Source organism: Gallinula chloropus (genome assembly GCF_964237585.1).
Source record: "Gallinula chloropus genome assembly, chromosome: 9".
Classification (NCBI taxonomy): domain Eukaryota; kingdom Metazoa; phylum Chordata; class Aves; order Gruiformes; family Rallidae; genus Gallinula; species Gallinula chloropus.
Genome location: NC_140094.1, coordinates 9218601 through 9244119, shown reverse-complemented (window position 1 = coordinate 9244119; position 25519 = coordinate 9218601). Strand labels below are relative to the sequence as shown.

The 25519-nt window shown below is 40.5% G+C and overlaps 2 protein-coding genes across 4 annotated transcripts; one reads left to right on the top strand and one right to left on the bottom strand.

The window, feature by feature from the left end:
* The first annotated feature begins 2693 nt into the window (after positions 1-2693).
* On the top strand, positions 2694-20205 carry USP8 (ubiquitin specific peptidase 8). 3 transcript variants are annotated; one of them, XM_084268066.1, is made up of 19 exons: positions 2694-2812; positions 3472-3616; positions 4102-4187; positions 6797-6941; positions 7557-7614; positions 8361-8505; positions 8778-8940; positions 10955-11102; positions 11311-11453; positions 12611-13195; positions 14444-14533; positions 15140-15220; positions 15623-15885; positions 16426-16638; positions 17110-17320; positions 17652-17888; positions 18395-18537; positions 18894-19026; positions 19252-20205. In XM_084268066.1, exons 1-19 carry the CDS (start codon positions 2709-2711, stop codon positions 19435-19437), a joined length of 3279 nt encoding a protein of 1092 aa, XP_084124192.1. In that variant the 5' UTR covers positions 2694-2708; the 3' UTR covers positions 19438-20205. The 3 variants fall into 3 exon arrangements, with proteins under 3 accessions (XP_084124192.1, XP_084124191.1, XP_084124193.1); XM_084268065.1 differs by having other exon boundaries at positions 11311-11531; XM_084268067.1 differs by lacking the exon at positions 14444-14533 and having other exon boundaries at positions 11311-11531.
* A 598-nt stretch (positions 20206-20803) lies between these two features.
* USP50 (ubiquitin specific peptidase 50) lies at positions 20804-25519 on the bottom strand. Its single transcript, XM_084267935.1, has 6 exons — positions 25401-25519; positions 24769-24964; positions 23945-24142; positions 23304-23446; positions 21748-21880; positions 20804-21303 (listed from the first exon to the last, which is right to left on the bottom strand). The coding sequence occupies exons 1-6, from the start codon at positions 25484-25486 to the stop codon at positions 21004-21006; spliced, it is 1056 nt and encodes a 351-aa protein (XP_084124061.1). The 5' UTR covers positions 25487-25519; the 3' UTR covers positions 20804-21003.

Sequence of the window (25519 nt, the reverse complement as noted above, 5' to 3'; positions counted from 1 at the left end):
ATGGAAAGCCCTTTTTTTCTGAGCCAAAACTCAGAATTTAATTTTATCCATTAGTTCTACTTCTGTATAGATACGGTTCCAGAAGAACTGCCTGTATCAAGGTGCACCAGCAGCACTTCAGAATTTACTAGCATCCTTTGCCTTCTGTTAAGTGGTTGATCTTCCACATAATCTTGGGGGCTTTCCTCATATGCACACTGTCACTGTAATGTTATATTCATATCTTTTTTGGCCGACATACTTGGTTACAATATTCTGTCAGAACACAACCAAATGCTGCCACTTCAGATTTAAGAAAATACTGGTTATGTAACAGAGCAAACATTGAAGATATATTTGGAAAGGACTTAGCTTCAAAGAAAAAGTCTATTTACAGTTCTAAGAGAGAGAGAGAAAAAGGAAAAAAGCCAGGTAAAGACATGCTCTGAAAGTAGGAGCCTAGCAATACTAAAATCCTAATAGGAGCGAAGCCTTGCTTTGTAATTCTATAAGGTTGTAAAAAGTATGTCTTTGTTTAGGCAAAACCCTTTTTAGACTGGAAAGATCCTTTGGGGCAGGTGGTGTGTCTGTGCTTTGTTTTTAGAGAGTGTAATTCTTCTAATAAGTTTTTTGCCTTGTTTTCCTTTCTTGCTGAAAGTTAAAGTTGAATATAGAACACTATATGTGGGGAAAACAACGTTTTAAGATGAGTGGGCTATGGGATATATTATTAATTTTATTTATTAAAATTAGTACTTGAACACTTTCTTTACTTCCCAAGATTACATGAAAATTAGTCTCCTAAGGAAGAATTTTTACAAGTTTATCAACCTCAGAAGGTTGCTGTGTAATCATAAAATTAGCAAACACAGCATCAGTGTTTAGGCAGTAAGTTACATAGCTGGATACGGTTTAGTCTTACCTTGGCATGCCAGACATAAACCAAAGAATCATCATTACAGGTATATATTACCTTAATTTTGCATCTATTTTCCAACATGGACTTACTAAAGATTTGGGTTAACTTAGGGTCTTTATTTGATAACATGTTCCTAGACAAAGAACAGTCAACTGATGCTATATATGCAGTGATACTTCAAAGAATAACAGCGTGTGCTGTGGGAAGGGATCAAAAAATCTTGGCTGCACACCCTGACTGCTGTCCTTGCACAACAAGTGTAGCCATTCTGCCTCTTCAGCAAGCTGAATTGGCTCAGTAAGAGGTGGGATGGGTACCACACCAGCCTGAGAAAGAGGGAGGGAAATGACCATCTCATTTGGTGTCAAGTCATATACAAGTCAATTCAGTTCTGTGAAACTTCACTCTGAGGTCACTGGCTGATGATGTTTTGGTCACGCTTATGCTGATCATCAGCTTGAGGGTGGAAAGGAAATGCCCTACCTTTATCTTATTAAAGGTCATGTGGGTCTTCACTAGTAGGAAATGGTAGTGCATTTAAGCATCTTTCTTCTAATTAGTTTCCCTTTATTTCTCAGAGAGGGGGCTCTGTTCCTCCCCTGCCACATACATACAGGCTAAACCAGCTTACTGTGTATTAGAGTCAAAGATTTTTAGTATCTGTATGAGACTTAATGGATTGCTGTGTGCAGAATTTTAGATGAGATGATGTAATAGTCCCTTCTGGCCAAACTGCTTAACCGTGTGTGTCATGGCTACCCAGAGAGCACTTCTGAATGAAAGCACAAAGATACTTAGGAGCTTAAGACCTACAGTATGTCCAAGCAGGTTCACCTAAACTTTCACAGCAGCAATCTTCCTTTTCTCAGTTTGTCTCTTACCATGACATTAGAAGTCGTAGTTCCATGGGTGTAGTTTGTATTTCCAGAGGTTTATGCTGAGGTAGTGATAAAATAAGTATCCATTACTGATTTCAGGGTACAGAGAAATCAGCTAGTATTTCATAATAAACTTACTGGTGTTACAGTTGAAGTAGTTTGCTGGATATGAGTATTTTGAATATTAAGTCAGCATTTTTTTATTATTATTTTCTTATTCTTCTGTTAGCAATGTATTTCCAACATTCTTGATAAGTTACCTAGAGTGGTTCCAAATAATTCTATCACTTTGGGATGATTAAATGATACTGTTCACTGTACAGCCACTGTTTGCATCAGTAATACTCAGAACTGATAGAAGGGGACCCTTATGGATAATAAACATTTCAAACTGTTTAAGCAGTTGCATTATTCTTCTGACTAAGAAGTTTTCTTTGACCTCTGGGTATACATTTTTTTTCTTGTATTACAAGTAATTCTCCAGAATACGCGAAAGATTTTTTTTCTCTTGGTTTAAACCTATGGATCTTTCTATGTAAGTAATACTGTTTGAATAGTATTAATATAAATTAACATCAAAGACATAAGTGTAGTGATAAGTACAGATGCTGTAGTATTATAACAACATTTTGCCAGACTGTAGTGACCAGATTAGGTACTAGAGCTCCAATTCATTACCTCAAATAAATTACATTTAGAATTTTTCATTGTAGCTTAATATTTAAAACTAAGTTCCAGATTGTTTTATACTAGTGCTAGTTCACATAAAGCAAGATCAATTAGGTAATAACCCTATACAGGTAACTAAGTGTATTAAAAATCATTGGAATATAATTTGCTCTCCATACTTTTCCCCCCTCCCCAGAAGACTATAGATAGAGACTTCTAAGAAGCGATACCATCCTAGAAGGGACATAAGTAACAACATTAACATGCCTGCTGTAGCATCTGTGCCTAAGGAGCTGTATCTCTGTACTTCATTGAAAGATCTCAACAAGAAGACAGAAATAAAACCTGAAAGGACAAGTACAAAGAGGTATATGTATTGATTTTGGGTGAATATTAGAAGCATTAGTGCTGCTCTGCTGAACAGGTTCCAGACCCAACTACGTTGTGTATTTAAATTTCCTCAATTGTTTCTGTTTGATATAAAATCTTTGATGTTCTTACATATATAAATCAACCGTCACATCAGATTCGCTTGATGCCTACAGAAGGTAACTTCACATACTGCCAGCACATGACTTGGGCAGAGCACGATGCTAAAACTTGCATACTTTGAGAAAATGCTACACAGTGCAAATTCAGAAAAATGATAAAAAGTTTAGCAAATATGTGAATAGAAAATATTTTGCTTTTAGCATTTTTAGACAATCAACAACTTTGCTTTGTCCTACAGTGAATTAATTGGGTTTTTTAAGTTCTTTTTGGAAGGGAAAAGTATTCCTTTTCCATATCTCAGCATGCTATTTAATTATGGATTTCTTTTTAAAGGCTAATAAGATAGAATAGAGAAAGATTATTTGGAGGAGCATGATTGTAATTCATGTTTAATGGAAACCTTACATTATGATAGTAAAAGTGTAATGCTTAACATATGGGCAGAGGCTGTGAACTCTTAAAATGGCATCTTGTGATGAAAAGATGTTCGGGAACACGTCAGCAATAACGTGCTTCATTCTTCTTTGATTTCAGTTATGTGCAGAGTGCCCTTAAGATTTTCAAGGCAGCAGAGGAAAGCAGACTGGACCGAGATGAAGAAAAAGCTTATATCCTATATATGAAATACGTGACTGTTTATAACTTTATTAAAAAGAGACCCGACTTTAAGCAGCAACAGGTACAAAAGCTTTCTGACTGACCTCTTCTGCATCTGTAGAAGTATTAGAAGTACAGAGAAGTACACTAATGTGTACTCAAAGGATTACACTGGTATTAAGTAAACTGCCTCACTTAAGATCACTCCTTCCTATTTTTGACAAGTCTATTCTTAAGCACTTTTACAGTTTGCTTTTAATATGTCCAAGGTATATAAATTGTCAGATCTGTGGATATTTTTCAGGGAAGCATATTCTTGTCATCTTTCCCATTCAAACTTTTTTTGGTGCGGTTGCCTTGCCTAGCCTTTGTTTATAGTGCTATAGAATAACTTTACTTACAATCTCACGTTTCAGAGGAAAATATTCTGATTCAAAACAGTTCCTTTTGTTTGCATTAATATCATTATAATACCAATTCTCTGTACATTAGTGGCTCTTAATATACACAGAAGTAGGTATTACTAAGCTGTACTATTAATATGTGGGGTGATGCTTGTAATTCTAGGATTATTTTCATTCAATTCTTGGACCTACAAATTTAAAAAAAGCTATTGAAGAAGCTGAAAGACTCTCAGACAGCCTTAAACTCAGGTATGTGAAAACAGTTAATAGATAAAATACTGTTCATTATACCCGAAGCCTGTGTACCTATGCAGTTGCAGGTGTACATGTTTTATAGTACTAAGGGATTATACTTGAGTAGACTGTAGCTACCTGATACTTGAGAGCTTAAACTGTTTATCCACAACAGTCTGTTAGTGGAGATAACTTTGAACACCCCCAGTACCTTGCCACTGAATACATTTTCTCTTAATTCTTGCTAACTGCGATTTGTTGATATTGTCTCTTGGTTTTGTTTAATGACTAGTGCAAAGAAACCACAAGAAACAAACTATATGTACACTAGAGATGATCAAGAGCCATTTCCTCTTTACCCTTTTCGTCATGAGGTCATCTGAACCCAAATATACTAATCAACATTCCTAATATTTACATATGTGAAAGAGTCATCCTAGCATGAATTCAGTTTACACTAACACGGTTCGAGTCCTTAGCTACCTGCTGTGTCTTTGCTCTACCTCTGCCACCTGCAGACATGTATATGGAAACACACAGTTTTGCCAGTATGTAACTGAGCTGATGCTAATGGGCTTTTGGGTAGCTCATTTACAACTGTCTTTGTGCTGTAAGCCACAAAATTGTGTGCAAGGTAGAGTTTATCTTTAGGTGATATTTAGTGCAATATGTCTTGCTTCCAGCCTTACCTCCTTCTGGCATCCTTAATGAATATCTTTCTCACCTCTTTCTTACCCTTTTAACTCGTCAGTTAGGTACATCCCTTCCCAGGACCAGCCCACCCCACCCCACCAAATATTACTGTGAACGCAGGCTTTGAACTGCTTATTCCAAAAAGTAAGTTTAGTTGAGAAAGGAGATAAGAGCATAGGTACACATACATGAAAAGAGACTTTCCAAGGGTGTCTCATGATACTATGAAAGAAACAATCTTTATGTTCTCCTTAATGATTTTTACAATTCAACAGGGCTACAGATTCCCTGTAAGAATAAACACTGGTAGACTTACAGAAAACCAGAATTAGAGATTTACCGGTCAGTAACTTGTGGCTTTTTATGAAAGGAAAAGAGTTTTGGGAGTTGATACAGTAATTTTCAATGAGACTGGGCAAAATGTATATATACTTACAAGGAATACAAATGAAACATGACTCCTGTGTATCTACAGAAGTGGTTTCAGGGAAATTATTTGTATAATTTCTTCTCCAGGCAGTAGTCCAGCAAATAGTTTAAATGTTAATTGTTAACTAAAAGTGGAGCCACTGAAACATCATTTGTATAGGAGTGGAAACACCTACATAAATGACCTACTATCTGCTTCAAAGGCATAAATGGGAAATTGGTGGGTAAATATTCCATATTGACAGAACTAAATGCTGAAGTATGCTTTAGTGCTGTTAACTCCATATGAGAACAGAATGCTCCGTTCTAACTTATGATGCCTTTGCCAAATCAAGAAGCCTGTTTAAAAGAAATAAAATTACAGGCTTACAGCCTCCTTCCTATTAGTGGCCAATTAATGGAGTAGACTTTGAGGCAGAATTTGATTTAATGATGTAGTTTATTGACACAGTACTACTGATATGAAATACAGCTGTATTGTTGTTGTCACTTGAGTCCTGATTAAGCAACATCTGATTAAAATTAGCAATTACTAATACAGTTCATGTTTCACTGCTTGGTTTAGTCATCAGAATTGTTAGTTGAAAACATCTTTTTTGTTTTTAAATGACTCATTAGTAAATCTTAAGCTTCTCATTTATATTAAATATAATAAAATCCTATTTAACTGTGATGTAACTATATAAGCCTACAGTTGGTGAACTAAAAGCTGTAGTTTGGAGGCCACCGGTTTACAATTTGTGATTGTCCTTATAATGACAGAAGGCTGCAACTTAGTTTTAAAGTCTGCAAAGACTTTATTTCAAAGGCTTTATGAAAAGGACACCTGTATACATCACCTAGGTCTGCCAAAGCACTCTAACATGTGTGACTCTTGCGTTGACTTCACGGTAGCCTTAGTGTTTGAAACAGTAGAAACAAAGATGAGGATGTAACAGTATTAGAAAAATTAGCTTGCATGGTGAAGGTGACTGTAGCCATATAGATACTTCTGATCTGACTCCCAAGAAAAAGGAGAGGTAGGTAACTGAGCTAACTTATTTCTAACTGTTATTGTTAGCTCTGTTGCAAAACCAAATAAAATATCTAGAATGACTGTTATAATATGTTGAAGTTTACCTGTAAATCGCCAATACCTACTCTTTCCTCTGTGAAATGAAAGACCTGTTACATTCAGTGATACCTTAACTAAGCATGACCCTAGATTTAGAAGAGAAAAAACACTTAGCCTCAATAGAAGTGGCTGTCAAATGGGACCCAAAATGGGACTTAAAAATCCAAAAACCAGTCCAAGAGTAGAATTAATACCATGCATTCATGGAGGAAAATGGGGTTTTTTTGAAATAAAATGATTGACAGTGTTTTAACTTCTTTTTTAAAAAACTTTAAATACTTTTTCCTCCTGAAAACAAGATGATTCTGATAGTAATTATGAAAGGCTAGCTAATAATGCAGTATTAAGGAGAAAAAAGGCTTTTTTCTTTTCTTTCCCACCCCAATAGATATGAGGAAGCTGAGGTTCGGAAAAAACTTGAAGAGAAGGACAGACAAGAGCTGCAGAAAAAGCAAGAACCCAAAGATGATGGAAAGAGTCCAGCCAAAAATTCCTCAGAAAGTGGTGTGGATTCCAAAGGAAAAAGCCAAAGGGTAATTGAAACTGTTTACAAATTCCCTAAATCAGTCTACATATATAGTTTTTAATCTAGCATTTGATCTTTACTAGCAGCTATTTCCACTTCAGAATGTGCTTTTGAAAATTAGCTTACACTCCCCATAGCCCTCCTTTGACCTTTTTTTGGAAATGTTGAATCCTACCAACCTCCAAGTGTTGCATCACAGAGACTGGGTTTGGTTTTGTAAAGTCAAATTCTATTTTATAATAGAGTTAGCTACCCAAGGAAGCAGTAATAAGCTGGTGTTATGGGCAACATGCCTCTTTTTTAGGAGAGAGTTGACTTTTCAGCAATAGTGTGGAAAGAAACTCAATTATCTACAAATGCTTTGTGAATTTCATGCAGCAGATGATGCTGTCTGAGGTCGTATTGCCTTTCAAACTGGTTTCTGTCTAGGCAGGGCAGCAGCCTTGTTATCTTTTTAGTACACCTGTCAACACATCTTTAGCAGCAGCTTCCTTTTTTCTTAGTTTCTTCCTGTAGCTTACAGTCTCACCAGATTCCTTCAAGCTTTATATGAGTCGTTGTCTGTTGGCCACCTTTCTTATGAGTATTTGATATTAAAAATAACTTTTTTCTTACAATGCAGATTAATGGTGAGAGGAAGAATTCACTGGAAAGAAAGGATCAACCTGACAGTCTGAGTGGTAAGAGAATCAGCGTTCGCACAGATGTGAAATGTGTCCGTATACCTGTTGGTTTAGCAGTTGCAGTTCCTTTAAGGAGTTACTTCACAGAGTATTCTGATGAAATTCCAGTATCCTGCATTTCAGTAACTGTGACTTGGTAATTAAACAAGCTCTGTATTGCAGCCTTCATCACTTCCTCTTCATGGAAGTGAACTTAGAAAGCTATACTTAGCTTTTTGACAGTTTAATAATGAAAAATGAACTAACCCTAGAGTGGCCAAAGTAAAAAGAAAAATGTCTCCTCAACTGATAAGAAAAAACTCCACGTGAAACTGAAATGTGTCAGTTTTCTTAGTCAAATAAGATTTTTTCTTTCGTTCCCTGCCCAACCTTCTAGTTATTGTTCCTTTAATAAAGATGTGTAAATGTTCTCTAGAGTTATTAACTGAAGAGGAACATCTGCAGTATGTAGTTCACAATTGCTTGTCTATATAGCTTGATTTAAATGAGACCACAAAATGTTGAAATGAGTGTATCACACGCAGTGATATCTTGAGTATTGTCTAATTCAGCAGACTGGGGGCTAATCACTACAGGAGTAGGAGCACAAGGACCAGTATGTTTGTTTTATGTCTCACTTCGACTTTGTGGGAGTTTTCTGTCGTTTCATCTGTTTGCAGTCTTGATTGCACTACTCAGATGTGATCATAGCTATCTCCATTTCTAATGTAGCTTTTTGCATCTAATCCCCTCTGTGTTTCAAGGAGCAGTCACAGCTGAGAAGCTGTTTGCAATGATGTCAGACAAAAACATTGAATTGATTATAATGGATGCCCGAAGATTAAAGGATTATCAGGAATCCTGTATTCCAAGATCTATCAGTGTCCCAGAAGAAGCTATCAGTCCTGGGTATGAAATAATGTTAAATGATATTGAAATAGTTAATTTTATAAGTTTATAAATGGACTGGAAAAAGATCTTTTAAGGCTTGTGGACTTAGTTTTGGAGTCTCCTGTATATACGCGTGGGTGAGACTTGCCTGGACAGCTCTGTTCTCAAATGTATTGCCTTCAAGCCACAGCACATTTCTTTTTATCCAAGCACATAAACATGTGGACTATATATTATGGTGCACAATGTTATTATACATTTGTCTTTAAGTGCATATTAATATATTTCAGAGTTACTGCAAATTGGATTGAAGCTAGACTCCCAGAGGATTCTAGAGATCCATGGAAGAGGAGAGGACACTTTGATTACGTTATACTGCTGGATTGGTTTAGTTCTGCAGAAGACTTAAAGCTAGGAACAACTCTTCAGAGCCTGAAAGATGCACTTTTTAAGGTTGGCAAGTTTTACATTTTATATGAATTCATCCCAATAAATAAGGAGGTCTTAGAGCACCTATAATTACAGAGCATATGGAAGACTTCATGACACTTTAGGCAAACATCTTGGTAAAGTTTTCAGAGATTGGTTATTTAGATACCAGAATTGTAGTCTAAGGTCTTAGATTCCCATGCTTGGGCTCTAGTAGAGCACAGTGTAGTTAATAAATAGGTAAACAGTAGCATGCTCTAGCTCCCTTCCTCATCAACTGACTCAAACTTTTGAGTTCTTGGCTGAAAGTTATTTGAGAAAGTACGTAGTCCTATTTGCCAGAAACATTGTCACCTTCATTACTCGAATAGCAACTGTAATTCCTTGTTCATGGGCCCTGGGTGGCCACCTGCACAGGCAGGCAAAGAAGCCTTGCTTCCTTGCAGTCCTATCAGCCAGCTGCTTTCTAGAATGGAGTTTTGTTGAATGAGATCACAGAAATACTTCAAACATGGTTAACTTTTGTGTATTATTGAAAATAACTTTTAGAGAAACATTAATTTAAATTTGAGCTTCAAATCTGAAGTAGCAGGAAGTGGTTCTTTCTGTATTGGAAATATTCAGATCCTGTTGTAGGTAGAGGCAGGAACCTCATTGTGTTGGACACTCTCTGTATGCAGAGAGGATCCATGTTCCCCAGCTTATTTAATTATTACTGAAAAATCTCTGAAATAACCTGTCTTAGCATAATGACTAGACACAGAAATTTCAGCAACATCATTGTCGTGGTTTAGCCCTGGCTGGAGGCCACATGCCCAACGAAGTCAGTCTGTTACTCCCCTTCTTAGTTGGACAGGGGAGAAAATATATATCAAGAGGCTCAAGAGTCAAAATAAGGACAGGGAGAGATTGCTCTGTCATCAATGTGGGCAAAACAGACTCAACACAAAGTGAAGATCTATTACATTACACTACAGCTACAAAGAACAGCGAAGAAACTGGAGTTGAGAGCACGACCAGATCTTAAAACAAACGTAACCAGATCTTAAAACACTTTCCCCCACCATTCCCTTCTTAGCAGACTTTAGTCAGGATTATGCTCCCTTCTTCCCCCCTGCTCATAGTACAGGGGGGCAGGGACTGGGAGATGGGGGCTTTGGTCAGTCCCTTGCAAGTTGGTTTTCTTCTCGGCCAGGGTGGGGGGAGCTCATTCGTTCCACACCCTCCCTCTGCTGCACCGTGGGGTCTCACCCATAAGAGATAGTCCTCCACGAACTTCTCCAACACGAATCCTTTCCCCAGGGCTTTATCTATTCACCAGCTGCCCTGCCATGGGTCACTGCTATGGTGAGCAGTCATAAATCACAATGTCTCTCAGTCCCAGTCCTCTGCGGGGTCACCAGCCTCCCCCAAGCAAACCTGTTCTGGTGCAAATCTCTCTCTCACTCATCTCTGTGTCTCTGTTTCTCTCCATGGCTGCAAGTGCTGGCAGGGGTTTGTTCCAACATAGGGTCACGGCGTCTTCTCTGTGTCTCTGTATCTCCTCATGGCTGCAAGTGCTGGCAGCAGCTTGTTCCAATGTAGGGTCACAGCGTCTTCTCTATGCCTTCACCTGCTCCATCCAGCGTGGAGCCCCTCCATGGGCTGCAGGTGGGGTCTGGGCCTTTTCCACGGGTTTCTCCAGGGGCTGCAGGGGCATCTTTCTCTCCCGCACCTGGGCCGCCTCCTTCCCCGCCCTTCTCCGGCCTTGGTGTCTGCACAGCTCGTTACATCTTCTCGCTCCTTCTCTGGTGGCAAAATGCAGCTGCTGCCGGGCTGTTGTCTCCTCTATGTGATTCTCAGAGGCGCTGTGACTGTCTCTCGGGCCGCAACTTCAGCCTTGAATTGCTCATTGTTTATAGTTTAGGCTGGCAGAAAACTCTTAACTGCTGCTTAAAAAACCCATCTCAGCAGCACAGCCTCACAAAACTGCAACAACCATTAAGATGTAAAAGATTCTAATTTAAAATTACGTCATTTCAAACTTTTTTTCTTATAGTGGGAAAGCAAAACTATCCTGCGGAATGAACCCCTAGTTCTAGAAGGAGGGTATGAAAACTGGCTCCTCTGTTTTCCCCAGTTTACAACAAATGCTAAAGTAACTCCACCCCAGCACGGCAACAAGAGTGAAGCAGTGACTGTTTCTTGTAAGTATAAAGGATGACACCCCCTCATCCCTCCCAAGTATTTATAATAACTGGATGCATCTTTAATTCATTCAGATGTGTTTAGGATAGCCATATTCTGGGCTGCATCTCATATCTAAGTTCTGGGGTCTGGTGGAACATGGGGCTTAATCTGCTTTTGTGTTATTAAGAGCCCTGTCATGCTTAACTCCTCTTCCCTCTCCTAAAGTGGATTTTACATATCCATCTCTGGAAGAGCCAGCTCCTGTTCCACCTGTTGTTGCTGTAAAGCCATCTCCAACAGAAGTGACTGAAAACAAAGAAATGGAAGATAATTTGGAAGAGAGGCTAAAATCACTTAACAGACCAAAGGTACAGGATGCTGCTGCTCCAAAATCTGACAGTTCAGTTATAGCTAATCCAGTATCGATTACAAGAAGCATCCCTGAGGTAAGCAGCATTTCTTTTTTTTCAGAGTTAGTATATAGTTCATCTGCTAAACAGCCCCTGCACACAGGAGCCTAAATCCACAAAGAAACATACTCAGTTTAAGGGTTGGATGTAAGTATATTGGTACAGAGACTGTTGGTGGCCTGTGAAGCCATCATAACTAATCTACAGAACTTTATGAAACTAGATACACTTAACATAATTGCAGTACTTTTCATTAATACTTTGATATGAGCACCTGAGGTAGTGAAAGTCAGCAATGGATCATGAATTCAGAAAGTCTACAAGCAAACTTTTCTACTCAAAACACACATATGATGAAATACAGGAAGAGCAGTTAGGCCATGGCTTACCTGGGCTGTTCCAAAGATCTCCTTTCCAGCAACTTACCTTCCTTGAAATAATAAAACATTTCAGTGGCTTGTCACTCTTGGCCCAGTAGCAAGAGTGTAGGGATTTGGTTTTTCCTTTCACGGTGTAAAAACACTTTTGATAGTGTCCTTGCACTAAAATTATCTTGTCCTTCAGAAGCAAAGCTGAAGTCAAACTCTTCCCTTCCAACCTTCTAGATACTTTTATACAGATGTCAGCCAAGAGACCCTAGACTGTAAAAAAACCAACTCAGCCTCAGATCTGTTCTTCCCTGGACTAGCTTTTACTTCTTCAGAACTTCTACTTTAGCATCAAAACCAACCTGCTCTCTTGGGTCTGTGCATAAGCCATTCCTAAATACCTCTTCTCATCAAACAGATCTGCCTTAATCACATGCTCTGTCACATGAATGGGAGAGCCAAGCCCTGATTAGGCTGCCTGATTGCCCTAAAACAAACACATTTGAGAGCAGATTGGAAAACTTGAAAAGAGAGGAGTTGTAATCAGCTCTTAATGCTGTCCTTAAATTAATACCTACTTTTACTACGAAGCAATTAGAATTACCTAATTTAATATCATGAAAACTCACTGTCTATCTGGCAGAAGTCAAATTCGTCATCTTTATTCTCTTACAAGTTTCATTTAGAAAAAGCTGAGAGAGCAGTAACAGCTGTAGCAGGGTTTTGTTCTACACTTCTGTGTTACAGGTTGATCGTACTAAAAAGCCTTCACTAAAAATCCCTGAGGATACCAGACCAAAACCTGAAAGTACAGTTGGTGACAGCCAGCCTGTTGAGAATGGACGAATGGTTCCAGACCGCTCCACAAAGCCGTTACGCGATGCAAAGAGCCTCCTGACAGAGGAGGACAAGAGTCGTGAACATGCAGAAGCTGCTGCTCTGTCAGAGAAAAACAGGCGGGAAAAGGAGCTTCGTGAGAGGCAGCAAGAGGAACAGAAAGAGAAGCTCAAGCGAGAAAAGGAACAAGAACAAAAAGCAAAAGAAGAACAGAAAGAAAAGGAACACAAAGAGAAGCTGCAGCAGTCTAAAGAGGACAGAGAGCGGGAGAGGGATGAGCAAATTAAAAGAGAGCAGGAGGAGAAGGAACAAGAAAAAGCACGCAAAGAAGCAATAGAAGCAAAAAAGCAAAATGAACTAGAAAGCATTGGTGCTAAAAGGATTGAGATGGATAAAATATCTGTGGAAGAAAGAGAAAAGGGAGCTCGAACACCAGAAATGCAGAGACGGGCTCTAGTCGATACATCACAGACCTTTGTGACTGTACCAGGCAAGGTTAGTGAGAAAGAGAAAACCCTTACCCAATGTAAGGATTTGTGAGTGCAGGCTCTAGTATCAACCTAGCCATATTATTTACATCACTGGGGTTTTATTTAGGCCATTTTTATGTAACTGTAGAGGAGAATGGTAAACCTAACACACATAGTTTGGGGTTTTTTTGTTTTTTGCAAGACAGCCTGGAATCTCACTTGTGGGTGGGCAGCACGGGATCCCTGTAGGATAATACAGCTTTGCACTGGATGGGGTCGTTCCCCAGTTTCAAAAATAGAGGAGTGTGACATTTTCTTTCTTGTACTAGCCCAATACTGTGTATTATACTGTTGTAACCCATGCTGGGGACAGAATAGTCTCATACACTCTTTAGTGCCCCCAGCTGCAGAATCGCTGATCCAGCAGGATTTTCTTGACTGGCTTAGGAAGCAAAGCAAGACCCCTGGTGAAGTATTTTGCTGAGAACAGGACAGTCCCAACTCTTGAGGGAAGAGGAGGTAGATCACAGTTCCTTCTTTCCTCAGATTCTTGAAAAAAAACCTGGAAAACTTCTGAGTGTAAAAATATTCTGATGGTGAAACAGAAGCTGTGAAGCCGAGTTAATAGCGGAACAGATGTCTCTAAAAGCATTTCTCAAGAACATGCATTAGGATATTTTTCTCTCCCTTTGCACCTGCAGTTGTTACATGATCCAGCTTTGGTTCTTGTGTAATGCAGATACACAAGGAAGCCAAAAGAAATCTTCCTGGACAACCTTAGCACAATCATTCTTGAGCTTTAGCTTGACTGTCAGAGCAACTTCACATAATCCTAAACTGACTGCCAGTGATAAAATAAATTCACAGTGTTGGCTTCACAGTTTGCCTTTTTCATGAAGAGGCTTTTTCACACTGACAAGTAAAAGGGGAAAAAGTCTTTCATTTAAAAACAAGTTGTACAACCCACAGCTTTTTGGGGGGGAAATGGCGTAGGTGGAACTTCTGTGCTTTAGTTTTGAGTTTTTGAAGCTACGTAACAGACTGGATTACATAATACAACATTCAGCTACAAAGGCTATTCCAGTGAATTGCCTGTAGTATATACTGGGAAGCATAAACATGATGTATAGACACCTGCTATAACCACTTCTTTGTGGCACGTGAATTTAACAGCCACAACTGAAAACATAACTTGCCCCTCTCTTGCTTTTTCAGCATTCTTTACTGACATTACAGCTGAAAATTGAAAGCCTTTTCTCAAAATCTTTTACAGCAAACTGGGGTTAAAGGACAACCAGACAGTGGAGCTCAAAAGCCAGGACCCCTTAGAGAGGATTCTGAACAAGATACTGAAAGACTTAAAGTAAATACAATGTGTTGTATGTAGCCAAAACCAATCAAGTGCAGATGCTTCATGGTTATTATGCTAAATTCCACCTCATTTCAATTTTTCAAATCATCAGCTTAAGAAAAGACTATGCCATGTTTACAGCTGTTTGTTTGCAATTTTTTTCATTTGTCATGTTAATGTGAAAAAATATTTGAAGCTTTCACTAAAAATTTTCATATGCTTCTGATGGCACTAACATTCCACACTCATTAGTCATCCCACATCCTGCTTTGCATACCGCTTTGAAAGGGAGGAAGGATCATCCATATGTGTTTAACAGAAGCACGTGTTCCTAAGAAAATAGCTTCTTTAGGGAAGAAATTGAGTATCTCAGACTTTGAGAGAGTTGTGGTTTTTTTCCCTTTTTTTCTGGAGCATGTCTACAAATAGGTTTTGCTTAGATTGAGATGTAGAAAATAGTAGCACTATGTTAGCAGTACAAGAAACTGTATTTCCAGCTGTGATCAGGGATTTCTCATTGAACTGTTTTGCATTAATCCATGTCACTGTATAGGAAAGTCACAAGTAGCTGGCTGCTCTGCTTGGGTGATGTCCCTTACCTGTCCTTTCCTTTGATAGTCTCAGCGGGAGCCGTTAATGAGAGCGCGAAGTGAGGAAATGGGAAGGATAATACCAGGACTGCCTGCGGGCTGGGCAAAGGTAACTTCCTATTCTGATATTACAGTCAAGTTGCAGCTTTGTAATGTGTTTCAGTTCTGACATTTTTCTATGTTGGATAATTTGATATTTTTCTATTTATTTGGTTTTCCCCCCTTTGACTTCCACATGGCTGTTTTCTGAACTGTAAAATTACTTGTAATGAAACTAAAGAGAGTTCATCTGCTGTTTCTGGTACTCAGCAGTTGCTGTTTAACATGCATTGTGGTGAAAGTGGTGCCTTCCAATAAATGTAATCCATTAAGTATCGAGGCCAGTCACGACTGTTGCCATCTCAATGTTTGAAAACTTCACACACTGCTCTTAGAGTAGTTTAAAAATAGGTAAGTAAGTTCATGATGGATTTTTACTTGGTTTTAAAACAATTTGTTTTTCTTCCCCAAGTTTCTGGATCCAATCACTGGAACCTTTCGTTACTATCACTCGCCAACAAATACTGTTCATATGTATCCACCAGAAATGGCTCCTTCATCCACTCCTCCATCAACCCCTCCAACTCATAAACCCAAGCCACAGGTGACTGTTGAACGAGAAAGAGAACACTCCAAACTGAAGCGCTCCTACTCTTCCCCAGATATAACCCAAGCCATTCAGGAGGAAGAGAAGAAAAGAATTCCTGTAACTCCTGCAGTCAACCGTGACAATAAGTATGTTCAAGAAGTTGTACCACAACTCATGCAGTATGATAGCATATAGGACTTAATCAACTGATTAGTAGTTTTTAAGTAGGTTTGATTAGATTCCATACGGGGCAGCTACCTTTTGAGGATTAATGTCATTTTACATATTCACCTGAATTTCAGAGGTCACTGTATAACTGGACAACAGTCGCTTTTGAAGTGGTGGTATTTGTGTTAACATAGTAAATGCCACTCATCTGTCCAGCTCTGGTTTGTGGACTTTTCAGTTTTTAAGATGGGTTAAAGCAACAGCTTATTCTTCATGTCTGAATTTTAAAAAAACCTGAACTATTACTAATGGAGCCTGTAACTTGGGCTCATCATAGACCAGGGTACGTGGATTGCTCACTGTGCACTGACTGGGTTTCTGTACCTTAAGCAACGGCATTTGGTGACCTCGTGTACTACTAGCACGTTTCATTCTTTGTGAGGGAGGGTGGTTCTGTTGGCCTGTGTGTGCAGCCTTGTCAAGTCTGAGACTCCTAAAAAGTGATCTCTCCCTTACAGGCCAGTCTGTTACACCAAAGCAGAGATTTCAAGACTCTCTGCATCACAGATTCGGAATCTGAATCCTGTGTTTGGGGGATCAGGACCAGCTCTCACGGGACTTCGTAATCTAGGGAACACTTGCTATATGAATTCCATACTACAGTGTCTGTGCAATGCACCTCACCTGGCTGATTATTTTAACAGAAACTTGTATCAAGATGATATTAACAGGTAACAATAGCTTACTCTCTCCTATAATTAATAAGTGAAGTATTGAAAAAAAATCTGCCTTTACAATTGTTAATTAAAATAATCACTTAGTGGGGTTGGGGTGGGTGGGTATTTTTTTAGGAGATAAATGCTTATTTCTAAGTGTCTTGACATGCTCAAAATTGATGTGTGACAAAATAGGACTTAAGTCTTAACTAAATTATGCATACTACATTCATAAATATGTATACTATAGTCTCCTAAAACCAAACAGTATTTAAATAGCAGCTTACAAAACAAGCTGGAAACATCAGCCCAGTCTTAAACAGGGAACTGAATCACACTGCCAAAGTAGACAAAAATCTAACAACTAGTTTTTCTTGGTCTCAACAAGTTACTTTGAAATTGGGATAAGGTCTTGAATTAATTAAAAAATGCTAAAACAATTATTTGAAGGACTCACTATTTTCTTTTGTCTGTTTAATTGTATAGGTCAAATTTCTTGGGGCATAAAGGTGAAGTGGCTGAAGAGTTTGGTGTAATAATGAAAGCTTTATGGACAGGACAATATAAATATATCAGTCCAAAAGACTTTAAAATTACAATTGGGAAGATCAATGACCAATTTGCAGGATACAGCCAACAGGACTCCCAAGAACTGCTTCTCTTTCTAATGGATGGCTTGCATGAAGACCTAAATAAAGTAAGCAATACACTTGTAGCAAATTATATGTCTGTCAGACCATCAAGAGAAATCTTTAAGAGACCCTCTTAGTTCATAAGGATTATGTTCCTGGAACCTCCTGTAGAAGGAAATGTGAGCATTCAGAATTAAAGTAGGAATTTAGTTTGAAACCGTGTAAGGTACTGAAGGGAGTAGTGGAAGAAGCCTAACTAGATAAGACATGGATGGCTACGCTGATGTGTTTAGATATTCTTGCAAATTATTCAGTAGTATGCCTGCTGACAGATGAGACTTCCTATCTTTATCTCTGTTAATCTATGGCTATGGTATTTTAACTCCTGTTACCCAGGCTGACAACAGGAAAAGATACAAGGAAGAAAACAACGATCACCTGGATGACTTCAGAGCAGCAGAACTAGCCTGGCACAAACACAAACAGCTCAATGAATCCATTATTGTGGCACTCTTTCAAGGCCAGTTCAAGTCTACAGTCCAGTGTCTTACATGTCACAAGAAGTCCCGGACCTTCGAGGCTTTCATGTATTTGTCCTTACCACTTGCATCCACTAGTAAATGTACACTGCAGGTATGGTGGCACTAGAGAAACAGTTCTTGAAGGAAAACCATTTCTCTCTGACTTCATTATGATGTTGCTGCTTCTCAGCCTCAGCTTAATTTACACTAACCTGGAACATGAACAGATCTGAGTTGGCACTGCTTTCTCATTCTTCTCATGTTTAAAAAGCCAGTTCATTAAATGTTTTAAAATACAGGCAGGATGGAAATATCAAGGCTGCAGTAGCAAGAAAGACATGTATAGTATTTGCTTTTGTAGGTCATAGAAGAAATATTTTGTTTAAAAACCAAGTATGCTTACAATTGTTGGAAGGACTTACTGCATGTATGTATTAGCTGCAAAATTTACTTCCATGCATGGATTTAACTCACTCTTCCTCATTTTTGTGCAACATAGCACATAGATAATCAAGGCTGGTTAACCAGAGAGGGGAAAAAAAACATTTGTGCTACACTGTGGTGCTACACTGTGCTACACTCCTGCCCTTCACAATCTGTGTGTGCTTTTTGTTTTAGGAATGCCTTAGGTTGTTCTCCAAAGAGGAAAAGCTCACTGATAACAATCGGTTTTACTGTAGCCATTGCAAAACTAGAAGGGATTCTTTAAAAAAAATAGAAATATGGAAACTACCACCTGTTCTTCTTGTGCACTTGAAACGGTAAGAGTGATGGGTGAACATCAGTTAGGGTGAAGTGACCAGGCTTTGATGGAGATGGATTGTTAAGCGCGCAGTAGCTCACTGTTTTTAGTTAGAGAAAGTTCTGTATGTATTGCCAGTTGTAATGTAAGAGTTTTATTTTCATCTGATGCCTCTTACTTGGCTGCAGTTCACAAAGCACTTTCACAAGTGATCTGTTTTCATCTGTGCAAACACACATGCATGCAAGCATTAACAGAACTGCTTTGGTTGAGATAATTTCCTGGTTATAAACAGGGAAAGCAAACATGCTCAGTGCTCTTAAACAGCTTGTGAACAACCTGTGTAACTTCTAATAATGCTTTCTAACTCTTTAGATTTTCCTATGATGGAAGATGGAAGCAAAAGCTTCAAACTTCTGTAGATTTCCCATTGGAAACTCTTGACCTCTCACAGTATGTCATTGGTCCAAAGAATAACCTGAAGAGATACAATCTGTTCTCAGTATCGGTAAGTGGCCATGTCACGTCCCAAAGGTCACCTGGTCTTTATGCCAAGACTTGAGTTAGCCCCTGTGAGTCACCTAGGTTCCCAGGCAGTCTACCTGTTGCAGATTAAGCTGCATTCTAAAAATACTGATTGCTATTTAGTAAAAAACTCACGTTCTGCTTTACTTCTCAACCAGGGAAGAAGTGGCAGCTTTCGAGGCCGCTCATTCTTCTCTTGTGTTTGCAGAATCACTATGGGGGGCTGGACGGCGGGCACTACACCGCCTACTGCAAAAACGCCTCCAAGCAGCGCTGGTTCAAATTCGACGATCACGAAGTGTCTGAGATCTCAGCGTCATCTGTGAAATCCTCAGCCGCGTACATTCTCTTCTACACCTCTTACGAGCAGCGAGCAGTGGACATGGCCACGTAAAGCCGTGCAGGAGAAGAGAAGGGGTTTTCTTTTCCTAAGAGCAAAGCGGGAATGGGAATGCAGAGAGGTATGCAAAGCTCTGACAAAGCCAGGCACGGGTGCGGGGATGACTGCAGCAGCTTTTCTGCAAGCAAGCTCTTGCTGGTCAGTACTAGTGCTTAAAAATCAGAAGACTGATTAATAATGCTTGTGGTGATACTGCCATCTGTGAAACCATTTAAAAGCATACTTGCATTACCATTTATTTAAAAAAACAACTATATTTTCAGTCTGCTCCAAAATTAAATTCTAGCTTAGTCATCTGAAATCTATTAACAAGTAGTTTAAAATGTCTTAAAATCCCAATGCATATCTTGATTTTTATTTTTTTTCTTTCACTGTTACGGCCTTTTCACATTTCTAACCTTAAGCTTGATTCTACTGTGAATACTCTAGAATGATGTAAACAGTTAGGAATGTAAGTGTACATATTGATTGCATACTTGCACATCAGAACTATGTATATAATAAAATGTCATCCTTTTTGTGAGAATCTCTAAAACTCAGAGGGTTGCATTTATTTGCCAGCTCTAAGTAATTGCAACACTACTTTAAAAAGCAGAGCTGTGGGGTTTTTTTCTGTTAGCTTTTGTCAATATTTGTGCACTTCAGAGTTATTCTAAACAAACAAGATTTTTCCTTTTTAATTTTTTAATATAAATTTTCATGTACACATGCATTAAAAACCTTAATGAAGAAATGATTTAAAAATATATCCTGTTAAATGTATGTTTGGGTTTGGTGTTTTCATTCTCAACTAGCTATGTAATGGTGAAGGCTCAGCATAATGACAGTCTGAACTGTATTCACAGCGTTCAGAGGTTCTTTAGATGAAAAATACTGCTTTGTGTGGAACAGAGTAGTTTGGAAACTACTTGGGTTGCATCTTGGGCATTTCCCTGTTCTGAATTTGGTTGGTTTAACCCTCTGATTATGTTGGCAATCAGAAGCCTTAACTCCTACACTCTGTGCTTTTATCTGTCTATGCATGTGTGTCGTGCTGATGGAATAAAGATCAGGACTGAATGCTTTCTAGAAGCTTAGAAGCTGCCACTAACTCTGCAATACTAGAGGGACAATGGCTGCAGTATTGGAATGAAGGCCCTTTTCTTTCTTAAACATTAATGGTCACTACACCCCCTGCTCTCACCTGAAACACCAACTCTCAGGGGCCTGGCTGTGTGCTTTCACTTCCATATCCTGCTGTCACGTTCTGAAAGGCAGCTTAAGACACCAGAATGCCCTTTCCCAGCAGGGATGGGCACTTGCAGGTCAGTGCACTATCATCTGCTCAGGTTTGTCACAGAAAACAACCACCAGACCTTGTGCTAATGGAGCAAATGCACGTTCCTTAGCAGGCTCAGAAGCTGTTACTCTTCTCTCTAGAAATTACTTCCTCAAAGACCACAACAGATGATTGGTAACACAGATGCTCCAGTTTATTGATGAAACAGGATGTGGTTGATGCTACCAATGAATTCTAATTGCTGGCCTACTCACTGTTCATTTTCCATGGCTAGGAAATGGTTAATGGGTCCAAAGAAGGTCTTGACAGGTGTAGAACAGGAGATAAGCTCTGTCAGTCTGTACTGAGGAATTTGGGATCTTGGTGATCTGTGTATCATCGAAGCTGTACCAGTTTTTGGTGACTGAGTGCTTGCAGAACGCCGTGTAGTGGCCGTTGTCCAGAGAACCAGCGTGGTTCTGTAAGGAACAACACAGCCTGTTAGAGGGCTCGCTCTTGCTTACAGGCAAAGCCAGGACCTGGCAACCATTTTTTGTTTGCACAAAGATGGAAGAGAAGGCTCTATACCCCTTTGGCCTACAGCCAGGATTGTTAATTCAAATAAATGCTTTAAAACTGAGTAAATAAGCGACGGTTGTGCTTCTCTATTGGGCGATACTAATTTGCAGCCCAGCCATTAGCTCAGATTCGGGTCACTGTAAGCAAACCATACTTGCAGTGAGTGAGGGTGCAAGAGCCTGTTCAGCCCCTCTTTGTAGATGGGATCCAGGCAGGACCTGTGTGTGAGGTGATGTGGAAAGAGGTGGAAGAGGCTCCAGCCAGGTGTGTGCCAGAGGTACGTGCTTTTTAAATTGGGGTTGGGGCAGGAGGAGAGACACACAGTCACTTCTCCTTTGGTTACGTACTGGTACTGGGTTCTGTCCACAGCAGGTAGTATGAAAAGCACAAAAAGATAAACCCTGGGCATGAAGGGCATGGTAACACTGGCTTCAGCTGCTCCCCGGGGCAGGGAAGGGAAGACTCACCGCTACCGCACACAGGCTGTACGCCGCTTCCTGGCGGAAATGGGAGGACCCGTAAGGGGAGAGATCCAGGCCGCTGAGTGGGTACTGGATGTCAGCTGAGAGCTTCCTTTGGTCACTGCCTTGCCATTCAAACCTGAAACACAAGTATGAACTGTTTTAAATTAACACTCAACTTCTTTCCTGTACTGTGCTGGGTGCTTAACTGACTTGCCATGGGGAAGGGTCAAACACCAAATGACTACCCCATGTTTTGAAATCGAAAGATCTGCATTGAGTACTCCTGTGAAGTGACAGAGAACACCTTAAACTCACAAGCAATGCCCAGCAAGAAAAGCAAAGATCTTGCTTCTGACCCTTCTCACTAGTGACACCATCGCTCACTCCAACTGAGTTATTAAAAAGAAGTCAAATCTGCATCACTGCCACTGTGTCCTAAGTGTTTTGGACAGCACTGACGTCAGCTCTCTGCCAGCCTCCATCCTGCCTCCCCTGCAGCTTTCAGCCCAAGGCAGTACTTTTCATCTGTTAGGTCTGGTAGGATGTGGCCACGGGCAGCAGCTGGGCCCACAAGGTCCCTCTGAGCACGTTGAGGAACACCGGTGCTGACTGGGAAATTAAACAACTTCACATAACATAGTTCAGGGAAACCAAGTCACCCCAGAGCAAGTTTCTGCATAGATGGGAAGTTGTGAAGAATAAATTTTTCAGAATAAATGTAACATCTGGCCACATGTGGCTAGTAAATCCACTGGTCAGCAGCCCTTGCACTGATAAGCTCAGCAGACCCAGCTGCTTAGGCCTAGGAATGAGAGGAGGGATGAACAAAATGCCAGGGGCTCAGCTACAGCAGTGACACACAAACCCTCCTTTCAGTCCTGCGCTGAGTACTCAAGTCACAAGCTCTTCCTCTTGCCACAGGATCTTGTGCTTGTAGGGACATCTGGCCACACGAGCTAGCAATCACTCCTTGGTGGAGTTTTTCTTGCCTTTGGAGATCCCAAATGCAGTGAGTGACACGTGGTGGGCTGGCTAAAGAGGCAAACTTGATGGGATTGTCTGGGATTTCAGGAGTGCAGCTTGCTATGTGACAGGTATACTTCTAAAACTGCCCATTTAGCTTCCCAGTATGAGAAGTAATAAAATCACCCCTTTTACAGGGATTTTTTTCCTTTTATGCAAATACAAGTGACTGTCCTTCATGTCCTTTAATGGCAGGACAAGGGGGAATGGATTAAAACTAAAGGAAGGAAGGTTTAGATTAGATATTAAAGGGAAGTTTTTTACAGAGAGAGTGGTAAGGTGCTGGAACAGGCTGCCCAGAGAGGTGGTGGATGCCCCATCCTTGGGAGTGTTCAAAGCCAGGTTGGATGGGGCCCTGGGCAACCTTGTGTAGATCCAGGCCTGAGGTTGGTGGCCCTGCCTGTGACAGGGGGGTTGGAGCTCTATGATCCTTGGGGTCCCTTCCAACCCAGACCATTCTATGATTCTATGATTCTGTGATTCTATGTCTCACAAATCCCAGGAACAGGCCACGTCCTCCCCCACAGAGACTGTACCTCTTCAGGTGAAAAATAATGATCTGCGGTGCCTTGGTTATAGTGGACCTCACTGCAGCATCTTGTTTAGTTCCACACCTGGAACAGTGGAATTGGTTGTTCCAAGTCAGTGTGTCTTGCTGAAAGAAGCATTTGAGACAGTCCTGTCAAAGACAACAAAAATCATTGGACCAAACAGATCTCCACCCCTGAAGATCCTAAGCAAGGTAAGAGAAGGGGTTCCTATATTTTGGAGCTCTCTTCCTAATTGAAGCATGATGTAGGCAGACATGCCTACATGAAGGCTGACATTACAAAGACACTCAAGAACAGAAAGCAGCCAATGTTGGCTTCCTTCCCCCCCGAAAAAACATGAGGAAATACATTGATGAATTAAAGAAACTCTTACGGTTACTCTTGAACAATCTTACTCTCCCTCACCCCACAGCACCTCAGGAGTGTTGCTCCCACAGCCTTACCATCTCTGCGGTCCAGAAACCAGTATAGAAACCTCACTTTTCTTAGGACCAGTTCAAAAACTATCTATTAATGTCCCAGGAATCAAAGCAACTGAAATCCTGCATCATTTTACTGACACCTGTTAGTAAGGCACCCGTTCCCACACGCAGCAGAAACCAGGAGCCGTGTATGAGAAGCTGTACCTGCAGGGAGCACGACTGCTTGGAAGGGATGGGCAGGGAAAGGACGGTGAAGCTCTCGGGTCTGCGGGTGGTGGTCTTGCATTTCAGACAGGTGATGCTGTAAGTGAGCTTTCCCTCAAATAACTCTGTGATGACAGACGTTTCACTGACACTTCCTCTGCTGGCTCCTGCCCCGGACACGCCTCTTGCTTTGCTGGACTACACAGAAGGAAAACAGGAAACCCCAAGATGTAGGGAACAAGCTGTCTCAGAAGTGTCTTCACTGGGTTTTAATGGCCACTGCCCACTGCCTGCGTAGGCTGGCAGTTAGTCTTGTCACAGAACTTGGCTCTAAGATGCTATTACTTTACTTGACGTTTCATACATACAGGGTGAACTCACTTCTTTTTCTGAGAGAAATTAAGAAGTATCTAATGCTCTGGGCATTAGGTAGGAGTGGTTTAATTGCTAGAAAAGCTCTTTATCAGCGCATCTGTAGGAGAGGAGGACAGACATGGGGGCACGGCAGACAAAGCTTTCAGGGAGATGAAAAGGAGGAGGAATGTACTGTGAAAGGAGCAAAGGGGGAAGGAGGTGAGGATGAGAAAGCAGCTGCAGGCAGGGTCATCATTTAGATAGGGACTGCAATTTGATGCAGCATTAGAAAAGCAGCAAACTAATTAGTGTATGCATGTGGGCGTGAAACAAAGGAAGCAAATGACAATTTCTAGCAGCCACATGTGTATTGGAAGAAGAGGACAGGCAATTACTACATGGAATGCTAAACCACAAAATGTAAAGAGGGAACAGCTACAGCCCCCAAAACACTATGGCTGGGCTCTTACCTTCTTGAAAGCCTCATGGAGCTCATTCAGCACACAGATCAGAAACTCCTGCGCATCCTGCTGAGTCATCCTGCTAAAAGTTGGGTACCGCTTCTCCAGGGCTGAATGAAAAGCCTCTGGGGAAACACAGTCAAGCTCTCCAAGCCACATATCAACGATCAAATGGCCAAAGGCAGCCACAGACTCTCCATTCTCCCTTGGAAAAAATAAACATAGATTTCAGGTGAAGTATAGAAAGATGGTGCCTCTACCTTCAAATGGGAAATAATACAGAAAGTAAAATCATCTACATGGGTACAGCATGGCTCTGGCAACCTCCCCTTTTGGTTTGAGGGGCTCTGGAGATTCTAGGAGGTAGTAGGAATCATCATAGAGGCAGTGATGGCAGTAACTGGTATGAACATCAAAATGACCAAAAGTTACGTATAATGCTTAAGTTACCCACCAAGGAAACTACTCAGGGTCTCACAGGAAGGAGAAGGAAACCAGCTTGTGGCCAATTTGACTTCAACTGCCAGGTGGGGAGCTGCTAGGTGGCTGCCTCAGGTGTTCTCCTGGCAACACGTGTGCTTTGGAAGGAGAACGGCAGTGCCAAGCAGAGAAATCAAAGTAGCCTGAGTGGATCAACTTACTTGTGAAGGGCTGCTTTGTATTTTCCTGTGATGAAATACTCCACGAGCGGTGGCAGGCTGCAGAGGCACTGCAAAACAGCATTCATGTAGCATGTGTTGCCCAGATTCCTCAGGCCCGT